Source organism: Ursus maritimus, unplaced genomic scaffold (genome assembly GCF_017311325.1).
Source record: "Ursus maritimus isolate PB19 unplaced genomic scaffold, ASM1731132v1 scaffold_15, whole genome shotgun sequence".
Classification (NCBI taxonomy): domain Eukaryota; kingdom Metazoa; phylum Chordata; class Mammalia; order Carnivora; family Ursidae; genus Ursus; species Ursus maritimus.
In genome coordinates this window covers 12,866,360-12,890,078 of record NW_024423897.1, presented here as the reverse complement: position 1 = coordinate 12,890,078, position 23,719 = coordinate 12,866,360, and the positions used below count along the sequence as shown (strand labels likewise).

The 23,719-nt window shown below is 36.4% G+C and overlaps 1 protein-coding gene across 6 annotated transcripts in view; it reads left to right on the top strand.

Annotated features, from left to right (window-relative positions):
* GABRG2 (gamma-aminobutyric acid type A receptor subunit gamma2) overlaps positions 1-23,719 on the top strand; it is a 96,272-nt gene that overhangs the window by 28,836 nt on the left and 43,717 nt on the right. For 5 of the 6 annotated variants that reach the window (XM_040630325.1, XM_040630326.1, XM_040630324.1 and 2 more), the window contains exons 4-6: positions 919-1,139; positions 4,146-4,228; positions 6,982-7,119. In XM_040630325.1, the coding sequence (XP_040486259.1) occupies positions 919-1,139; positions 4,146-4,228; positions 6,982-7,119 (442 nt within the window). Of the gene's footprint in view, positions 1-918; positions 1,140-4,145; positions 4,229-6,981; positions 7,120-8,404; positions 8,408-23,719 lie in introns of all 6 variants that reach the window. The other variant, XM_040630323.1, reaches the window with a different exon arrangement.

Sequence of the window (23,719 nt, the reverse complement as noted above, 5' to 3'; positions counted from 1 at the left end):
AGTTACCTGACATTTGGTGTTGGCTATCTGCCAGACACCACACAGACTACTTGATGTGTGTTCCCCTTTTCCACCTTCGCACTGCCTAACAAGACGGGGTTTATTTTATTATTTTATTTTATTTTAATTATTTTTTGTCAGAGAGAGAGGGGTGGGGGAGAACTCAAGCAGGGGGAGCAGCAGGCAGAAGGGGAAGCAGGCTCCCTGCTGAGCAAGGAGCCGGATGTGGGACTACGATCCCAGGACCCTGGGATCATGACCTTAACGGAAGGCAGATGCGTAATTGACTGAGCCACCCAGGTGTCCCAACAAGATAGGTTCTTAAAGATCCCAATTTTATTATGAGGCAACTGAGCCTCCAGAGCTCCAGTTTAGGACTATTTTGAATATTATGGACTTTCTTCACTCTTTAGCAGTGAATTCTGAACCTGGCTGATTATTTTCCTAGAGATACATGTGGCAATGTCTGGAGATGTTTTTAGCTGTCACAATATGCAGGGGCTTGGGAGTGGTGGTGGTGGTGTTGGTGCTACTGGCATCTAGCGTGTAGAGGCTAAGAATGCTACTAAGCTTTCTAAAGTATACAACACAGTCCCCACAACAAAGAATGAGCTGGCCCAAAGGAACAAGAATAGCTGCTCTAGAGACACTCAGTGCAAATGATTATATCACAACTATGATCTTTTGCTAGAATTCATCTAAACAGGTCTAGTTTTTCATAAAACTATCAATCTGTCTACAAAAGATGGGTGAGTCTCCTTAGCAAAGCTTTCGTTTTCTTTTGGATTGTTCAGAACTAAAGGAGCTTTGCTTTGTATCAGCAGTGAGAATACAAATGATAAATATAAACAAATGCTCTATAATACAATTTTGTGTTAAAAATGTTCTATTTCGCCTTTCTTTTTTTAAAAAAAACAGGAATACACAATTGACATATTTTTTGCCCAAACGTGGTATGACAGACGTCTGAAATTTAACAGCACCATTAAAGTCCTCCGATTGAATAGCAACATGGTAGGGAAAATCTGGATTCCAGACACTTTCTTCAGAAACTCCAAAAAGGCTGATGCACACTGGATAACTACCCCTAATAGGATGCTGAGGATTTGGAATGATGGTCGAGTCCTCTACACCTTAAGGTATGCTTTTGAAAAAGGAAAGGAGTAATCTCTGGGAGTAAAACAAAGATCAACTACACACTCTTAAAACAAGAGGAATGAAAGAAATTTCAACCCTACATCAGGGCACGTGTGATCAAAATAGTATGTGATAGTACAAAATTAGTTTTTCTTTCTCTTATCAATGAGCTTTTTCAAAGTCATAGGTAGAACTTACTTTCTGTGACTGAGGTGAGAACTCAGTTTTCTTGCAAACCAGGAAATTCCCCTTGTCTTTAAGGTTACCTGGTTTTTGCCTCAGTCTTGGCTTTTGCATGTGTGTCTTGCTACTTTAAAATAAGGAAATGAAAACACAGTCAGTTATCCTTGGGACCACTAGTTTTTATGCTAGGAAATGTCTGTTTCCAAGGAAACCATTGCTAAAGTAGAAATTTTGATGAGGAGGTCTCTTGTACCTCCTTCTCTTCCAGCTGCACGATAGCAAGTACAATGAGTTCTATCTCCCAGCACCCACTCTGCACTACACTGATAGTCTATTTGACTTAATTTATTGGCTATTTTGGGAATATACTTCTTTAGAGATAATTTGGAGGGGGTATCTTTTATTTTATGAACTTAAATGTTAAGTAACAATTGGGAGATTTTCTACTTAAATTACTCTATGCCATTTTCTTAGCACTTAATACTTACATGCATTTAAAATATTTTGATGTTGAGGTTTCTCATGGGTGAGAGTATATTATTAAACAACATAATAGACAAGTACATAGACTTAAGAACCAGACGAATCTGGCTTTGGTTCTTAGACCAGTATCTTACTATCTATATGAATTAGGGCAACTCTCCAGAATTTGTATGTAGAGGACTTAGAGACAGTTATCTAGATGCAGGGGTCTTGGTGCTAGAAGATGTATTTCAAAGTTTTATTAGTAAGCTTGATGTTTTTACTTGGTTACATCTTTATTTTAAAAAAAATTAGGTAGGAATTGATGGAGATTATTGGAAAGGAGGCACCCACCACCCCCATGGTTCTTGCCCCCACCCAAGACAGTCTGAGCAAACTCTTTTCATTTCTTTAATTTCTATAAAAAATAAAATAAAATAGAGTGATTCTTCTAGTATTACTATAAGGACTAAATGGGCCAATATGTGAAGTGCTTCACATGCAGCCTGATATATAGAATCACAAAAGATATTATGAATAATATGATTCTTCTAGATCTTAGTATCCTGGAATTTCTCACTTCAAAATGATTCCTTTTAAAAACTCTTGTGGCATATACTTTATTTCTTATATAACATTTGGCATGCAAAATAAAATACTTTAAAATGGCTCAAAAACATTTATCAGAGTTATGTCAGTAACTAGGAAAAATGGTCATAATTACAAAAGAAATCCATGGCATATAGTTTGTATTCATCATGGGTTTCATTAAATGTGAGAGATAAGGTAATGATTAGAATCTAGTGGAAATCAGAGTCAGTTTTGCTTTTGAAATATTAAGTCACTCACACTATCCCAAGTGCCACGATTGTTCTCATAAGTACACTCATTTTTTCACTTCTTTTCATTTGTAGACTCTCTGTACAATATTTAATGATGGAAACCACCTCAAAAATGCCACTCATGAGATTCAAAGTTTGAATGAGTTGACAATCTATACAAAGAGATGATTTTATTCTCGTAGCTAATCTATAATAAGTTATGAATATTTGTGTGTGCAGAGAGAATATATGTATCTTTGTATCTGTACTCTCTCTGAATTACTTTTAATTTTAATAATTCCAGTTTAATTTGAAAATAGTAAAATATCAAATTTAATTATAATTTCACTTACGAATAAAACTAACCTTTCCTTTGGAAGAGCATATAATTACTGAGTGACAATGATTAAAGCCTGTGGCTTTGGAGACAAATAATCCTGAGTTCAAATCTCAGCTGTGCTGCTAGCTTTGTGACTTTGGACAAGCTCAAATACAATAAAGCCATAATAACTCTTACTAAATTAGAGAACAATTTCCCATACCTACTGCCACATAGATGATTCAAGTCTCAATATTATTATTACTTATATTTAAGATCAGTAACTGTCCTATTATACCATAGAAAAATGAAATCTCCCCAATTAAAAATTATGCTGAATTGTAAAATCTTTTAAAATGTTTATAAAATATTTTTTTACTTCAAGATTAATACCTGTAAGATATATAGCTAACAAATAAGAAATCTTAAAAATCATCAGCACATCACCATTACAATTTTAGAATATATTCATACTTCTCCAAAGATGGTCAAAACATCTGGAACTCCATTAAATTTCTCTCTCCTAGAGTCCCAGCCCATATTGAAATCCAGAAAGTCTGTATCTTTAATAAGCACCAGATGCAATCTAATTGAGATTCACTGGCAAACATTTTCTAATGTCTGTGTATGTGTGTTTAGCATTTCTTGTTTGCCATTAAATATTCTTCTACTGTATAACATCCTATTTATGGTTTCATAGTGTTCCATTATAAGAATGCATACTACTCCATTGTGAAATATAAGTATTTCAGAAGTCACATATAGTAATTTAAATCTAACAACTAACAAGTACTTATAAACAGAAGGTTCTGCTTTAATTAGCAGATAAGATCTGAGAATTTATCATTATTCATTTACATGCAAACAATAAATGAGCTTAAGTTCTTAATACTGTTCTGTTAAGTTAAATATATTCACCGAACAATCTCGAGTGCAATTAATTTGTCAAAAAAATTATGTGATCATAAATTTTGGAAAAAATAGAGTTGCTGTCAATGAGATCCATCGCTTGGTCTGTGAAAACGGTCTACATTAAGTCTTAAGTAATTTTCTCCTGGATTTGGTGGGTTTCTTCAGGGAGAATCACCTTGTGCTATCAATAAGAATATCAGATGTATTCTTGAGGAATAAAGATGAAGAATAGTCATTAAAATTGTACCAATGTACATTCTTAAAACTAAGTCTAAACGATTTCCATTTAGGTTTCCTATCTTTCTATTTAGGTTGACAATTGATGCAGAATGCCAACTGCAGTTACACAATTTTCCGATGGATGAACATTCCTGCCCCTTGGAGTTCTCCAGCTGTAAGTAATCTCATTCTGTATTCTGTGTTCTGTATCCTCTCTCACCAACAGTTTTCTAATTGCAATGCCAACTAATTGGGAGACTCAGAGAGAATTCATAATCAAGCAATTTGTTGACTTTGAAGATTTTGACAGTTACTTTCATCATAATACCAGTTTTATCCCTATTAGAGTGATTCCTGCAAAAGGATCTATTTTATCAGAAATTACAGGTAGGTTTCACTGGTGTATAAACTTTTAATAAATTCACAGTGGCTGCCTGAAGACATTTTCAGGTATAATGTTAAAGACATTAAAGGTATAATGTTGGATTTTACATCCTTATTCCCTGCCCTATCCCCGCACTGCCCCCCAACCCCCATTGGTGCAGGAGAAAAGAGTAGCAAAATATTTGCTACTTGTTTTCTCCCTTACACATCAGGAGGTACATAGATTCAACAGTGTCATTTGCTTATTTCAATTTTAGTACACCTGTTAAAGATAGCAAAATTGAAAATTACCTTCTCCATCTGGAGTTCAAGCAATATCTACAACTGCTTATCTACAAGTGAGTGGAAGACTAATTTTTGGTGTCTTACAGGTCTAGTTGAAATCCCTACTCCATCACTGTGGACTTGAACAAATTACTAAGTCTTGCAGTGAGTCCATATTCTCAGGTGCCCAATAAAGATTAGGAGACCTGCCTCACTACAATATTGTTTTGTTGATGTAATATATGTAAAATGCTTGGTATGCTACCTCACACACAATAAGATTCAGTAAAAAGCTCTATTTTTATTTATCATCATTATTATTATTATCAGATAATAGACAATATACCAAGAGGACCCATGATGATTCTGAAACAAATTAAGCCTTAGTAACCTTCGTATTTTCTGCCTGAACCAAAACCAAGCTTCAGTTTCCCCCAGATGTTTGCCTCACTATTTGTTCAGCACCCATGTTAGGTTGCTCACCTCTTACTTATTTTTGGTCTGCCAACTATGCATACTAGGCAGAATGAAAAACTGCTTATGAATTTTAAGTTTATGTTTCTATAAATAGAATTTCTCAGGCAGGGACTGACAGACTTATAAAAGTCAACTAAGTCGTAATAGCTATACTTTAAAAAAAAATCAATGATGAGAAAAACAATCATCTGTTCATCATTACATCAATTCCAGAGTGAACCAGAGGAAAAATATCACTGTATATCATCTATTTACAAAAGTTCCCGTTATAAATCTTATTTCATATGTTTTACTTTATCCAAGAATGGAATATTTTTAAGTAAAATCTTCCCCACGCTTTAGGAGATTAGACTTCATTTCTATTAATTTCCAACTAGGACTACTCCTCTTCTGAGTCAGCTAAAATTTAATAACTGATGATTTCTGTGTCTTTAGGTCACTGGTGGACAACTGTCCTCTGAACCCAACACTATTTAATGTTCCTTATTGGTCTCAAAGTAGTTAAATCACCAACATGTTCTCCATAGGAAGTTCCCTAACATCATCCTTCTTTTTCTCAGTTTTCAGCACATCCTGTCCCCACTACCGCTGCTCCATGCTAATCTGAGGATCATGCTTTCTTATTCTTTCATCTTAGTTAATAAACACATACTACACAACTACTTGGACCGAAAGAAGAGAAAAGGAAGACCCATAGGGATTTTATTCCAAGTAGTCAATCAGCCTCCATAATTAAGACTTAGGTTTATATAACATTATTACTAGATAAATAGTTTAAATGATGTCTAGTTTTGTTTATCATCTATCTATATATTTTTACTTGAGTTTATTCTAAGATTTTATTTTTAAGTAATCTCTACCCCCAACGTGGGGCTTAAACTTAAAATCTCAAGATCAAGAGTCACATGGTCTACTGACTGAGCCAGCCTGGCACCCATACTTGAGTTTATTCTACAATTAACTTAATAATGTTTATCCATTCAACAAATACACATTGACCATCATTTTCATAAAATAAGTACTACCATGATCCCCATAAAGAAACAAATAATTTGGGATAAAAATGAAGAAACTTATCTAAGGTATTATGGCCAGCAAATTGTACTGATAATCACTACATTATCAGTACAATACTGCTTTCATGAAGGCTTTCTGTTCTCCTGGCTGAACATGATAACTTCTTCAGAATCTACATAATGCTCATTGGTATCTTCCCTGGGGCATTTCTACTTACTAGTCTTAATTGCAATAAGTAGAATTTCTGCATATATTAAGATGAAGTCCCAACAAATTGAGAAAGAGAGAATAATGTAAGTTGAGGTTATTTTTCCCAGTCACCTTCCACTCCAAGGGCATGCCCTGGAGCGGCATTTGAGTCTGCTCCTCTCCTATTATTTTCTGTTTCTGCATGACTGTCAATACCTTGCCCCATTAACTCCCCTTCATCGTGAAATAATGCCTTGCATATGTATTATTGCTTATATACTGTCTACTTTTTATATCTTACCCTAGACAATGCAAAGTATGCATGTAGTATACACGAAACCATGTATAGTATACCTTCTATGCAAATTAAGTGACTTTCAAGGGTAATTTTGACCTCATAGTTTTTAAACTTCCTGTTGGGAGAAGATGTCATTGTATTTATTTTTTCTATTGTGATGCTCTTTAGTTCAGGATCTTCTTCTAATTTATAAATCAGTCTCTTTCACACCTGCCTCAGTGTCTTGTTCACGGAAGGTGGTTGCTACAAATGTTCATTTATAAATAATTTTAAATGTGTGCTTTCCCATCTCATGGCAGATGGCTATCCACGTGAAGAAATTGTCTACCAATGGAAGCGTAGTTCTGTTGAAGTGGGTGACACAAGATCTTGGAGGCTTTATCAATTTTCATTTGTTGGACTGAGAAATACCACTGAAGTAGTGAAGACAACTTCCGGTAAGATGCCCTTGAATTTTAAGTGACCCCTTCCAGAGTTAAAATTCTGGGATATATATAATTCAGAAGGCTTTTCAATACCTGTCTGCAAATGATACACACAAAATTAAATGAAATGTTTTAAGTTACCAGAGAAAATTATAATTGGTATTTTAGCGTAATAGATAAATATGAATGGATTCAATCAATTTGAAGCAAAATGGAGTAAAATTGGATTAGTAAATTATTTGTGTAATTTCTTTAAGCAAAAATGAGTAGCAATTATTTTAAAAGCAGAAAATATTAGGTATAGGTGTAATGTTTCTTTTAGGAAATAGGTTTCATGGTATATTGAAATAATAGCATTTAAAGTAATCACACAGGGAAAATTAACTTTCTACCAATGCAGAAATGTGATCATAAAGGATATGGACTGATTCGCCATTCAGTAATTTAACATTTTAAATTGCCTATGTCATGGATATGGGACAGGCCTGGTTTCAAATCCTAGCTCTATCAGTTACCACCTATAGATATTGAGAAAATTACTGTATTGCTCAGGGATCAACTCTCCCAGATACCTAATGTAGACAAAAAAAAACCTGTGTCACAGGCAAACTATGTGTATGAAGGGGGGAAAAAAAAAGGAAAATGCTTAGAATGATACCTGGCACTTAGTGAGCATTCAATAAATAGTAGCTTTTACTAACATTAATTATAATTCTCAGGTGTGCATGGGACCTAATGTGGTCAGGACTTCAGATTTCTTAAGAGAAGCTAAAAATCTTTATATCAGCAAGTATGATTTTTAATGGTATTAATTGAATTGATTTAGCAATCCATGTGGTGTAATTTAAACAGTTTTCCAGACCTGATCTGTCTCATGGGTGGTCAATATAAACCCTCTACAAAACCCTCCACACAGATTATTCTAGCTACTCTTTTTTAAATTATGTGAATCTAATTATGTCCCTGTTCAAATATAAACATTGTGTTCTCAACTTACTATCAAGACATGTATTTTGATGATGTGTTTCTGTGGGTTGTTTTCTGTTGACTTATTTGCACATACCTGATTTATTTTTCCTGAAATTCATAGGACATATTTTTGTGTTGACGGATTTGGAATAAGGCCTTGGTCCATTGTACTTAGAGAAACAAATTAAGGATCTACACAGAAATAGAAATTTAAGATTATATCTTCATAACCATCATCCTCCAAGTGAGAGCTATCTGGTCCTAACACTGTTATCGACAGTGTTTGCAGATTTCTCAACTCTCTTAATTTACAAAAAGAATATAAAAGAAGGTCAAAGAAATGCTTGAGTATATTTTTGAAAAGTGGCCTTCTGTTCCCTTATTCACTGCAAATCCTGAACATCAAGTACTAGAACAGTCTTTTATTTGGTCCCCAAAAAAGATTCAGGATTGCCTTAGAACTGGTTTTCCATCTGTGAAAGGAAGAACATGTGTAAAAATAATCTCTAAGTCTGCATGCTTCCAGAATGAGAAATTGGGCATTAAATTGTGTTGTATATTCATATTTCTGTAATTATTCCAGCACCCTAAAACAGAACCCAAAAATTGATGACTAGCAGGTCTTTTTAGTCATTTGATCCCAGAGGGGCAATAAAATCAAATGGCGGTGAGGGATGGGTTGGCTTTACATCACAGGGCCTAACATCATTAACTCCCCAATAACTCATACTGAGAATGATCTAGAGGATTTACAGTCAATCAAGAAATATTTCCAGAAGGAAATGATCTACTTACTTAAAGCATGGCAAGAAAAACTACCAAGGTGTCGTGAAGCTATTAATCTTCCTGAGGAAATCAAAGCAAAGCTTTACTGATATCAGATTTGGTATTGAGTAATATCATTTAATTGATTGCATCAACTCTGTGAATTTTAATATGGTGGTTAGCCTCCATGTTGGTCTTCTTGTTCGCTCCTTGCTCTTGCTGGTTTGTATTTTCTGTGTGCACCATTTCAATTGCATCTGCAGAGAGAAAGGACCGAACCGAAACTTAACACCAATGCTAAGAGGCAGCCTGATTCTTGTGATTGATTTTGTAATGACTGGTAGTTTCTGCATGACCATTTGTTTGATCTGATGCTGTTCTTACTTTCAAAATAGAGCTCCATAAGTAGTTAATACCTACTAGGAAGTTTTTAAAACAACTTTCTTGGGAAATTGTCAGAAGATCAAATTTATATTTGTTTTAAATCTTAGCCTTATTACAATGTGATTTTTCTCCTCGACTTACAGTAAATGTATGTCCTTTTAAAAAGCCTTGGTCAAAGCTGAGTGAAAATATTGTCTAAAATCTGACCTAGGGATCTGCAGGGATTTCTAACCTTCATTCATCTAAGGCCACCTCTCATGACTTTGTTATACCCAAGTAGTGACTCTATTGCTGGTTCCTTATATTAGGACCATAATGGGGAAAAGCAGAAGCATCTGACACAATTAAAGTTGATAGAAAAATATAATGAAAAGCAAACAAATGTTCTTAAATTTTAAGTGCGTATATTTGTGCTCTGCAGATTGAGTATATTGAAAAAGGGAGAAAGGAAGGTATTAGAGAAATGGGAAAGTGCAGCTGTCACCAAAGCAAACCATTGCATTGATGTGAACAGAAGAGTAGAATGATCATTTCATAGGAAAGAATCTTCTCACCATGTAAATCTATTTGACAGTCTTTGCATCCACCACCTGAATCATCTCGTTTACCACCAGTCATATCTGTATCATATTTGAGGAAAATATTGCCTTGGTGGTACATTGATAAGACTTGAAGGACACTTTTAGTTCGTAGTCAGTAGATCAAAACAGGTTCTGGATCCATGATTTCTCCTGCGAACCATCATGTCTTTATAATTCTCTGCAACTGGGAATAGCACCATCATTGTCCCAGGGAGCCAGGCGTGAACACTCAGAGTCATGTCTCTACCTCCCACCTCTAATGAATCACAAAGGCGCTTATGCCTCTGAAGCATCTTGTGTAACTGTCCTCTTTTTACTTGCCATCACCACTGTCCTAGTTCAGGATTTTGTCTGTTCTCATCTGGACTGTGTTGGTAGCTTATTAAGGTTACGTCCCTGCTGTCAGTCTCTCTCTTCCACAGTCTGTCTTTTACACATTAATTATAAAGGTTAGCACTTACTGAGCACTAACTACATGCACTGTAGCCAACCTTTTATCTAAACAACCTACCTGAATTCTCGTAACTATGATCCTATTTACTACACATCAATACCCAAGGTGTCACTGTGGATGAGGAAACAGACTTCTAGAGGCTCATTTACTGCAGGGATCAGTTGCAAAAGCTGGGCTGGAAGTTCACATGGCTCGCTCCTGGACTCGTGCTCTTGATTATTACACGATTTTATTCCCACCGTGGCCCAGTGGGTCTTCTGGACACACAACTTTCACCATGTTTCAAGAATTTAGTAGGTCAATTAGCATGAGCTATTGTTCCTAATATGCAAGCACCTGATCTCAGGAACTTTCCAGCTTTGTTTTCTAAAATTTCACACCTGGTGACATAACTAATCCATCTCTGTTTTCTTAAATATAACAAGCCAATCCTATACACAAACTGAATCTTAGTCTTTCTCTTTTGGACGGCTTTTCAACTCATCTCTACCTTCTTTATGACTTTAGGGCTTAAAAGCACAGCACTTCTTCAATGAGGCCTTTACTTACCTTACCACCAAAACAATTTGGAGCAATTTTTAAATTATGTGTGCTCTTGGAGTCAGGCAGGTCAAGTTTGAATAGTAGCTTGTATTAATTATTTAATATATCTAAGCTCAATATCACCAGTATTGCAGAATTGTTCTGAGGATAAAGATACTCCATTAAAAATGCTTAAAATTTTGCCTGGCACACAGAAAGGACTCTGTAATTGATGGCATTATTAATAATAATTATTATTATCATCATCATCATTATTTCATTAACTCTCCCTCAGAGCATTTTCACCCACCTTATAAAAACATAATTTCTGCCTTGTGTTGCATTTTTTACTTCTGCCCCCTCATTGCAATGAATCACAAATTTCACAACAAAAGCTTTGTTTTAATCATATTTGTATCTATAATATTCGGATGGTGGCTTGCTTAGAGTTGTTGACTAGCAGCAATTGTAGAATTGATTGCGTGTGACAATTATATCGATAACACGGTAACATTTCTCTCAATTTAATAAGCAATGCCGGATTCTATTATGTATGTTCCCATTACTCATTGTTTACTCTCAAGTAGAAGACTTCATTCTTTCCGATCATGTTGCCATTGCCAGTTTACCAAATTATCTACGTGATTTTTAGTATCAAGCAGAACTTTGTTCCTTCATGTTCTCATCCTGAAATGTGGGCTAGGAAAGTGGGCAAATAAGTTTTGTAGGGGAACCTGTGATCCAAATGCTGTCATCCTGAATGAAAAGAATAGATCACATTTTTCCTCTGTCAGAATACCATTAAAGCTTCCATATTTTCTTTAGGAGTGCAAAATCAGTGTTTCATGAAATATCCCCAAAAGATTTTGGTAAACCCATGAACATTAAATATTATTTACTTTCTTTTTGTCTTTAACTCACCTTTTAGGCTAGGATTCCAGGTGCTAGTTATATTTTCCTGATTTCTATGATAAGAAATGCACAAATATTAAAATAAAAAGTCCATGTACCACTAAATTCACCTTACTTTCCAATAGTACTGGGCAGATCACAGTTTTAGTTATACCAGCTCTGTGGATAAAGTCCATGTTCCTCGCTTGATTTCTAAAATATTTATTAAACCTTGCCCACAGTTCTCCCACCATACTCTTAACCTCCCTGAGGTTTTCTGGATAGGTTGTACCTACTTCATGTCTTTGTATCCTGTATTTCTTATTTGATACCAAGCTCAACTCGAACCTTCTCTACATTTATCAGTGTATATGTACTGGTCAAATAACGCTCCAAATAGAAAAAAGAAATAGCTCCCACCTTCCAGTCTGTGTTTTAATTTAGATGTCTTTGGCAAACCAGGGAGACTCTTTAAAACTTTACTCATCGTGGAGGTGAACTATTTTAAGGGAAAATTAAAATAAAAGATACAAGTTAACAGTAATTATTTTTTTTCACTGAAGAGGTTGAAACAAAAATATTAAGAAACCTAGGTGTGAGGAGAGAAATAAACAACTGGGCATTCATCCCACAGTCTCTCATGACTTTGGAGTCAAAGTAGGTTCTGAGCTCATTTTAGTCAATAATAAACTTTCAAACTACTTGAAGCGATGCAGAGTCTTAAAATAAATCAGTGGGAGACTTCACAATAATTGATTTTTATTTGTTTTTAAGCTTCGATTTAGGAAAAAAGATTGGTTTCAAGAGAAGAAAATGTATGAATAATGTAAAGAGAGTTGGGCCAGGAGTAGCCATGGAGAAGTCATTTGCATTCCCTGGGATGAAAGTTCCTTGTTTATAAAATGAATCCTTTTGACTAGATGCTCCTTTGATGTCCTTGTTCTGAGACCTATCCAGAACCTCTGATGTAACCACGGTTACATTATGGATGTCCTAATGCAGGAGTGACTTTCTTTATAAATTAATGTTTTCCTTCATCAGGTTTTCAGTATGTTTTCAAAGCAAGTCAAACGCAAAAACAAACTCCTTTATATTTTTAAGGGGAATGACAGTTCCACCCATGTATTTGTTTTTAGTGATAGATGTTATATACAATGTTAACTCAAAATTTTATGTGTTACTTTCTTTCAGTTGTAGTAGTGGAATATTTATATATTACATTTAAAAATCCCACATCAGAATTTTAAATTCCAAGGTTGCTCTGACATTACCTAGTGGGGAGATAGGGCTTGAGAGACAGAGACGTTGCATAGAGAAGTCATATGAAATCTAAGGAAAATTGTTTGGCTTCAAGGTGACGTGCTTTGTTTCTGCGTATATTCCATTGGCAAGAATGTTGTATGTTCCCGTGGAGATAAAATGAGGCTGGGAAATGTAGCTCAGTTGTGTGCTAGGAAGGGACAGTGGGTTTTATGGCTTTCTAGCCTCTAGATCATGCATGATCTCATTTTATTTCTCACAATAAGCCTCGGAGAAATACATTCTTCAGCTATGTGACAGATGAAGCAACTGAAGTTTAGAGGGGCTAAGTAATTTGTTTAAGGATAGTCAATAAAGTTATTTAGCCAGATGCCAAATTTTTACCCTATTGCCTCTCATAAACATATTAGGTAAAGAAATGAATTAATTAAAAGGAAATTTAATTCTTAAGCTTGATAATGGGTAATATTACACAACTCAATGAAGTAATATCACTTAATATAACCCTATACATGTATCAACAAAATGTTAACCTGTATGAATAGCAATTATATTTATATATAGCAATAACAACAAGTAAGAAACTGATATCCTTTCATTTTTCTAAAACACATTTACTGCCTACGATATAATACTATACACTTGCTAAGTGGACCTATTGGTCACCATCCAAATATGGCCTTAATTAAGAAACTGTCAGATCCAGTGCATTTGTATAAATTTGTTCCTCACATAAAACTCTCATCAGAAAGAAAACCTAATAAAAGGTTTGCATGACTACTATTTACAGTAATTTTGGAGATTAGTACCTTATTTTGACAGTCTATCAAAACCAACCAGGTCAAGACGTTAATTTTTATCCAAGTCTTTGGCGTTTCCTAATTCAATTGAAAATCCTATTTTGCTATATTTAAAAGACACATTCATCTGTGTGACTGATATGACTAATGAAGCCCTCCTGCCGAGTTGCTGCCCCAAATAAATGTAAAACATTAAATAATTTTTAAAAATATAAAAGTGTGAGATAATAGAGACTGAGCTGACAGACACGCTCTACATACAAACTCATTGACAGTTCCTTTCACTCTGTTTGATGCAATTGAATAATTTCTTCATCTTATTTTTGCATTTTCAGAAAACAATGCTATTCAGCCTGGCAGATACACAAATTTAAGCTTGTCAGAGACTGAAAAGGGAAGCAAACAGCAATGAGGAAAAAGATTTTTTTTTTATTAACTTTCTTTTCTTTTTTTTTTTTTTCAAAAGGAAGTTATTATGAAGGTCACAGCACATTGCAGTACATAACAACCCAGAAAAGAATTTGCTGGGCATACAAGCTAGGGCTGACCAGAAGTTGTTTACCATTCTCACCTGTATCTCATATAATCTAACTCGCTTAGAAAAAAAGCAAGAACAGCTAGTATTACTAGTCCATTCCAGAAGGACAGAAAAGCCCAAGGAAAAGAGAATTGACAAGTATGTTAAACATGACCTAATTACTTTTGTTTACTTTTATATATGGATATCTCTGCTGTTTAAGAAATTGACAGTGCTTCTCATTAGCATATGAGTCACATCATAAATGTTTAATTTTTCGTAATTGTCTTCCAATTTGTCTACCCCTGAATTAACTTCTCCTTGCTATGCGTTCTCTCTCAGAATAATAACAAAAAGAAATACTAAAAAATAGCATTTTCTTAAAATTAGAGTTGTTCTCCCAACCCCATCACAAACCTAATTGTATTGCCCATAAATGCTGCTCTGCCAGCTCTGTAAGAACACTGAGGTACAATAAACAAGTGACAGTGCTGAGAATAGGAAAGCTGCAGCTGAGACAACGGAGTTTACCGGAGTAGTTTCCAAGCATGATTTCTGGTATGCTTGTGCTCACATGACTTACAGCACCATGCACCTTGGTTTTGATTGCTAAGTGGTGAAGAGCTATGTGATATAAAAGACATGTGTAATTCATGAGCTGTGTAATAGCTCCTTGTTAAAGAGGCATTGCAATCGTGGATATGAATTATAACCACATAAGGATTGCACTTTCTGAGCTGGCGATTTCTTGTTATCAGTATCAGTGACTGAGAGTGAAAATAGATTCATAGAAAAATAAAATTTTAGGGCTAAATCTTGAAGATCAAGCCCAATTGTAATTTTACTTACAGGGAAATTACTCTGAAGACGTAGTCAGTGGTTGAAACTTGGGAGCCAGTAGAGCATGGGTCATTAGACATCGATGAGTTTAATTTTATTTATTTTAGTCAATATTGAACAATTGAAAATTTCCATATGAAAATCTTAAATATCTTTACATCTTGGGGCGCCTGGGTGGCACAGCGGTTAAGCGTCTGCCTTCGGCTCAGGGCGTGATCCCGGCGTTCTGGGATCAAGCCCCACATCAGGCTCCTCCTCTGTGAGCCTGCTTCTTCTTCTCCCACTCCCCCGGCTTGTGTTCCCTCTCTCGCTGGCTGTCTCTATCTCTGTCGAATAAATAAATAAAATCTTTAAAAAAAAATATCTTTACATCTTAAATATCTGGGTCTTCATTCGTTTTTGAAAATGATTGGATAGAGCTGAATTATGACATTTCTGAATTGGTGAGGCACATAATCTTCAGTTTACCAAAGTCCCTACCACTTCCTATTGTATTTTTGGGGCTATATGTCTTTTTTTGTGAATTAGTTTCCTTATTTTGAAAAGCTACGTGCATCTGTATCTTTGTGGAAAATGGGGAAAATGAAAGATAATCCCCAAATGAGAGCACATATGTATGTGTGGAAATGCATACTTTTTTTTCTTTTTTTACTTTTTTATAGGCAAAAAAAAAAAAAGAATGTGAATATTACTCAACCAAGCTTTGCTTGAAAATAGTGAGGTGTAGGAAAGTGCCAGAACCTGGCCAACCTACGTTTCACTTGCTTTTTACGTTCTACAACTGGGTTTATTTGTCATAAGTATCTAGCATATGCAGGGCCAATCGATTTCAGGTTTATTCGGTTTATCTCTATGATCCACTTTCATGGAAGATGGATTTTCAATGAACATAAAATTGTGAAGTTATATATGCAGACATCTGTGCATCTAGTCTTGTTTGTATTTGTCTTTTTCAGCTCACGTCTAAGCAGGCAAAAGCGTGGTTGCAATTTTCCTGCACATTACTGATTAGCAGTCTTGCATAGCCAATTGACACTTTTTCCTGTTGTACTTTTCCGAAGACTGATACAATTGTTGCTCTGCAATAAAGCTCGCTCTTTATTTTCTTTGATGAGGTGAGCGCTTGATATAGAGCAAAACCTGATTCTTCCTTAAGAGTTGCCTTTGTGGTTGTGCTGCCATATAATTGAATGACCTTGAGCAAGTCATATTTCGATTTGACCCTTGATTTCTTTGTCTCAAAAAAAAAAAACCAGACTAGATTGAATTTTTTTTTTTTTTAAGATTTTATTTATTTATTTGACAGAGATAGAGACAGCCAGCGAGAGAGGGAACACAAGCAGGGGGAGTGGGAGAGGAGGAAGCAGGCTCACAGCAGAGGAGCATTATGTGGGACTCGATCCCATAACGCCGGGATCACGCCCTGATCCGAAGGCAGACACTCAACCGCTCAACCGCTGTGCCACCCAGGCGCCCCAAGACTAGATTGAATTTGAAACTCCTTTCACCTCTAAAATGCTGTGCTACATTTCCTGATATTTTCTGATACCTGGCAGCTTTGTTACAAAACAAACTTCTGGTGGGTATTTAGGTTTCCTATGTCCCCACAAGTTCCTAACGGAAACTTCCTCATGTTTTCTTATTCTATTAAATATAGAAATTAACAAATCTATTTTATCTGTCATGTACAGAGAACTTCAGTGGCAACTGTGGGGACAAGAGGCCCAGAGTGTTGCCATAGAGATGGTTGGTTGGTTAGTTAGTTAAGGTCTGAAAAAATGAATTTGGCATGGGAAAAATAGGCCCGTGGTGGGTGTGAGGAACGGGGGTGGATGCTAACTGCGTTTATACTAAATGAGAAATTAGGAGAGGGCAAAGGTAGGACAGTGGCTTTGACATGGCTTTCAGAGAGGAGAAAGAAAAGACCCTTTGTATCTTCAAATAGAACACTTGCATCAAGAGTACCTAGTATGACCTCAATTTATTATATTTTGAATAGCTTAATTATATAAATTGGGCTGATGGATAGTGCTGAGAATTGGCAGTCCGTTAAAATAGTACCGATGAACCACTCCTACAATAATAATATAATGTACCAACATTTGTAAGCTCTTTATATATGAATCATCGCATTCACTTTTCTCAGTATTTCTAGCATGTGATACTCATTTTCCAGGTACAATGATCATGTACAACCAGACTTGTAGAAAAGTATCTAGAGAGGGCGAAGGCCTTGTCCAGGATCATAGAGTAAGTCACTGAACAGATGCCCGTGTGTCCCGACAGGCTCATTTTCTAATGCAGTGGTGACTCAAAGACGAGGGCTGTTTCTGAATTTGTGTTTACAGAAAGACTTGCTCCTGGCCACATTTCTTTATCTACTGTGTAATTTGTTTTCTCTTTATTGTGACAGCACAATATCTATCTACCTTGCTGCTAGCTGTCTACCCGGCTCTCCTCTATCCAAGGACAGTTGCATACTAGTATGGCAGAATCAGACCGTGTCAGTCAGTTTAAGCTAGACTGTGCTATGGTAGCGAAGAGCCCTTAAATATCAGTAACTTAAAACTCAATTAAAATTATATTGCATTCCATGGCATGCTATTCCTATGGCTGAGGGAGAAATAGTAGAAGAATAAAATGATTCTTAAACTTTCTTCTTTGAAAGCACAAGTCATTTGGCTCACATTGCATTTGCCAAAGCAAGTCACACAGAGAAGCCTGTTGCCCTTGGGGGAGGGGGGTTCATGCTTGTCTTACACAAAGGGCCACTGGGAAAGGCCTTTGTAGGGATGGACTTGGTAGGAAGAGACACAGATATTTGGAACTGCAAAATCATACTCAAAATTTACCATTCGTATAATCTTTTATGGTGTACATGGCCCATCTACCTGGCCTAGTTAGTAGTACAGCTTGCGATAATAGGTCAGAGAAAAGCACCACTATCAAGGGAAAGGAACGACTTTCTCTGAAAGAAAACAGAAGCCAGTCATTAAAATGTCTCTGACTCTGAGCATTATTCTCTTTAAAAGAGACTGTTTTGGGTCAAGCTTACTTGCTTTGTCAATGACCTATAGCCATGATTTCCTATTTATGTAAAATTGTCGTCAGAAGGAGCAGATGAAAAGACCCAATATTAACATGAAAATGATTGTAGGGTGATAGGAACTGTCACATTTTATAAACATGGGCGAGATATTCCCTGATATACTTCTGGGACAGCTTTATTAATTACATTGAAAAACAAGTCAGTAAATATTGGTCCCATACTAAATTAAATTTTACAGATATTAGGCAGTGGAACTTCTAAGCAACAATAAACCAGCATCATCCTCTTGTCACCAGGAGGAAGTAATTGAACATGATTTAATAAAGAAAGGCCACAAAATAATGAAAAGGTCAGGCTGTCTTGATTGCTGTTACTATTTCATGAGAAAAAAAAAATGTCTCTAATAGTCTTGCGTAAGAAAAGAGTGTAAAGAGGGTGGCTGCAAGTAAAATTTCAATCCTTCCTTTTTTTTTAATCTTAACAATAAGCTATAATTTTAACCCTTTCGAAACTCTATGAAATATTCTTAAAATTTATTCCGTCCCTCTGTTTTGTAGGTGAAGTACGTGAACTATAGTGCTACCGATAATTTAAAATGGTTTTGCGTGGCTCGTTATTGTAGAATTAGAACTAATTGACAGGCGTCTGTGTCCCCAATCTACTGTTCCCTCCTGGCCACTTGCCTAAGACTAAGCTAATATAAAAAGAAATTTTCATTTCATTGGCTGAAGCTGAATCAGTTAGTGGTATTTGGTCCTGACGGTCTGCTAGTACTAATCTGTACACAGAGAAGTGGTGTTGATAACGATGAGCCGATGGTGATGGTGGTGGTGGTGGTGATGGTGATGGTGATGGTGGTGAGGATGGTGATGGTGGTGGTGGTGGTGATGGTGATAGTGATAGTGGTGGTGGTGAGGATGAGGAGGATGACGAGATGCTAAAGTCAGCTTTTCTTGAACATTTTATGTATGCCAGCCACAATGCTAAGTGTTTTACAAGGTTTATTTATATAAACCTGCAACAACTTTAAAAGGTAGATAGTATTTTTATTTCCATGATTATATAGGTGATAAGGGGCAGAGCCAGGATTTGAACCTGTGCTCTGAGAGTGAGCCATAGCATCTTTGTTGAGTCTCATTTGAAGGAAATAGTGATTTTCTTTTCATTAGGGAAAAAGGCTATTCACATGAACAGGTGTGTGTGTGTGCGTGTGTGTGTGTGTGTGTGTGTGTGTATTGTGTGAAGTACACAATAAAGAACACATGTTTTCAAGAGACTTCATGCCACTGGTGTACCACAACAATCTAATACATTATGTTGTTCAAGTCGATGGCACAACTGAGAGTGTTGATAACCGGACATATCAAGTTAGAGTCAGTTTTCTTTTACAAGATAAGAATGAGGAAGTAACAGAAGCGTCTTGAACAAGGCTAGTTAAAATGCTTTCTATTACTAGAAGAATTATCTATGACTCAAAATAAAATTTTGGATAAAATTACATGTGTAGTGTATTAGTAAGACATGACTTTTTAGTAAAATTTGAAAGGAAAGAATACTTGGCTAGGGATGAGGTGAGCTGGTCTTACATTTTAGCTGACCTTATTAATAGGTGAATACATCTGGGCAAAGTCATTTAACCTCTCAGACCTCACTTTATCTGTAAAACGGAAGAATTATAATTTCCCTACCACAGTTGCTATGAGTATCTGAAAATGCTTAGGAAATTGTGAATAGCTTTGGAAGTAGATGACAATGTGATCATAATATAATTGTATTTTCCCTTCTTTCTTATTCCTTTCCTTAACCCTTGAAATTAAAATACACACACACACACACACACACACGAAGATTTTAGGCATATTTAATGACTCTGAGAAAAGAAAAGTGATTTATAATTGATTGAAAGTTCATAGAAGATAGTACTTGATGCAGTGATTCACTTCTGCTTGGTTTGTAACCTTACATTTAGACTAAAAAAGGAGAAGAAAGCTGAAATTTGTCCAAAAAGGGCAGATGTGTGCGTGGGAATACTCTTTTAATAGATGTCCCATAAAGTGACTTTGGAAGAATTTGAGAAAGGGATATTAAGTTGACTTGTTGACTGACCATGACCAGCTTGGGGACACAGACACAGACACACACACACACACATTTGCTAGCTATATCAGAGCAATTCATTATTTTCCATTCCACACTCCTAGCAATACTCAGTGCTGCGGTTATGTAATAAAGACAAAACATGCAAGTCAAAGAGACTTCAGACTTGCCTAGTCAAGGGCCCTTATTTCCCAGGTTAAAAAAAAAAAAAAAGCCCAGGGGAGTGAAGTGGCTGGTGTAAACTCTAACTAGTTTCACAGGAGATGAAGCATCTAATAATGAGTTTCCAGATTTCATTGCAACAGACCTGTCTCAAGCCTCTCCTTAAAGTTCTAGAACTCAAAAGTTTACAGACAGGTCCTTTCCCTTTTATCAGATATTGAGGTAAAATGAAATGAAGAGGGAGGGAATGACTGAGTTGACTAGCTGAGCGATTTCTACTTCTCTGTTGGCTGGAAGATGTTGCAGTCGGTGCTGAGGAGGAAGTCACATGTGGCTTAGCATTGCTGATAGTGGCTATGATGGTACATTATTAGTTGGAATATCGTGGAGTGGGGCCAGAAAAACTAGAATAAGAATCTTAAAACCCAGGTTCCACTTGCAGGCTCGCCTCTGACTTGCTGCATTTCCCGTGATCAAATCCTTTCATCCCTTTGTGCTTTAGTTTCTGTCAGTAAGACATGCCTGGCTTTATCGGCAGTCCTTTCTCAGAGAGGTGTGGGGAGAATCAAGTGCGCTAATGGATGTGGAAATGCTTCCTAACATTTTCAGAGTGCAGCACATTCCAAAGCATCGTTGTCTTTAACATTTACCTGTAAGGCTCCCTCTAGATCTGAAGTTCCAAAGTCATGGCTTGAAGGTAAGGCTTAAAGGTATATAAATCTCTGTGCTAGTAAGGAAACCAAAGCATTAAAAAAAAATGAATAAAAAAAAATTGAATCCTTGACCTCAGCTCCAGACGGAGCAAGGCTGGGAGTGTGACTCAAGTTCCTGCCTCTTACTCCTGGGTCCCTGTGATCAGATTTTGTCATCAGGAATTAATGAAGATGACAATCTGCTCAAAATTAAGGGTATTATTAAAACAACATAAAAGGCAAAATTCTGGCTTTTTTTTTTTTTTTTTTTTTTGGCTACTCTTGGGGGGATCCTGCTATTAAAAGATCAAGGCTAAATATAAAAATGAAAGGGTAATGAAAGTTATACTCAGTGGAAGACACAGGAAAATGGAATTTGGTTGCTCCCTAGGATTAATGCATTTTCACCTAAAGTCAGTAAGAGACCGGCAGCATTTGACAATCTTGGAGTTGCTGGGGGTTTGCGAGATTGCAGAGCAGGCTAAATTCAGGGTTTTCACTTTTCTGGGGATCAAAAGTTAAACTTTTAGATGGGGAAAGTAGGATGGGAAACATTTTGAAATTAAAATTCATGTAGAAATTTAGAAACATATTTCAAAAAAATTACCTTTTCCTTTCAAACTATTCAATGCAGTCTCTTGACTCTAAGTGTGGATGCGAGAAAAATGACGAAAGTCAGCATTAATGGTAGTCTCCGTTCTGCTTGGGGCTAAGAAAAACAGAAGCTTATTTCTTCTTAAAAACTAGCATCCTGGGGAGTCTGGGTGGCTCAGATGGTTAAGCATCTGCCTTGGGCTCAGGTCATGATCCCAGAGTCCTGGGATTGAGCCCCAAGTCGGGCTCCCTGCTGTGCGGGAGCCTGCTTCTCCCTCTCCTTCTGCTCCCCCCCACCCCTTGTGCTCTCTTTGTCAAATAAATAAATAAATAAAATCTTTAAAAAAACACAAAAAAATGAACTAATATCCTCACTGAACGTTTCTCTTGGGATAATTGCTGTTTATTTTAAGACATCACAGTTATTCACTGTGATAATTAAGAACATGATTTATTTATTGAAAACATACTATGTACAACAAACTGCCTATGGCAATTTCTATGAAATTTCTCTTTTGATCCCTATGAAAACCTCCAAGTATATATGATTACTACCCTGTTTTCAGAGGTAAGAAAACTGTAACTCCAGGAAGTTAGGTAACTAGTCCAAACCCTTAACCAGTAAGAGAAATAGGGGATTTGGAATCAGATTGAAAAGGCCACATATCCCAGGTTCTTAAACATTCTGCTTTGTGGAATTCCTTAGGAGAATACTTTAAGGAAGGGCTAAGGGATAGAGAGAAAAAAGGAAAACTAATTCTGTAGTTAAAATTTACTTTAGAAATCAGTGTAAATTGAGACCAGCATGCCTCGGGGGCACTTGCCAAAAAAAATGCCAGTAGATTTTGCCAAAGGCAAGTTCAACAGCGCTGCTTGAGTTTCTCAGTAGCATACCTCACCCCGTGCTATCTGATGAAAAGAAAAAATGTTAAAGGTCACCTGCCAGGCCCCTGAATGTGTCAGCTTCCTCTTTTATTAAAGGCTCTTTTCTAGTGAATTTCACCAACACTAGGAATAGTCAGAAACACAATGTAGATGAGGGATGCATGCAAATTAGTGGGTAAATCCACTCGAAACATATTGCCTAGAAAGATGGTTTTACTGGGTTTTTGTTGTTGTTTTGAATTGGCCCGGGATGTTCGATCCTTTATAGAAACTGTACCTCATTTTGTTTTGGAAAAGTTTAAAAAACCCAAAAAGACATTTTTTGCTATTGAAATAATTGATTCCTAGTACCAGTGTTATTTAACTCTCTCAATTACCCCATGCAGTGGGTATATTAATACAGCCATTTTATGAATGAAAAAATCGAGGCTTAGAAAGGGTAACTTACCCAAGGTCACACAGCTAGTGAGTGGAAGAGCTGGTATTCAAACTCAGTTGAGAAGGCACAGCCTGCCTGTGCATATCTGTGTGATGCTGCCATCCTCTCCCAAGAGGTAGCTCCTTTTCAGCTCTGGTTAGTTCCTCTCTTTGCGGTCAGCTAAGTTCTGTGTATTGCTTACTTATTCAGGACCTCCTATGTTCCCAGCGCTATTAATAGGGTTCAAGATGATAAATTAGGCATGGTCCTTGCCCTGGAGCAGCCCGCAGTCCAATGGATTGACAATGAGCTGGATCTAACTGAATTTTAAGTAATTTTTACATGAACCTCTATGTGACAAGACTGATGAAATATCACACAACAATCCATATTTTTACTACATCAGAACACGTTCATGTATACATGCTTCAATAGCATGTCAGCCTTAGTTGTTTTTTTTTCTCCCTGAATGAAGAAACCATTAACTTAAAAAAAAAAAAATCTCAAATCTTAAAATACCTTAGTATATGTTTGGAATATAATTTGAAAGTACCAGTACAGTTATTATCTCGTTTAAGAGCTATTGTAGTTCTTAATTGTGACTGCTCCAGGGCTTAATTTAGCGAGTTGCCTGTCTCCACCCACCGCTCTTTCTGGAGGTGGGGATGCTTGCCCCCAAGCCTGTGATGCTCAGCGCCTCCCAGGCAGAGGCTGGTGGGAGAGAGGTGTCTG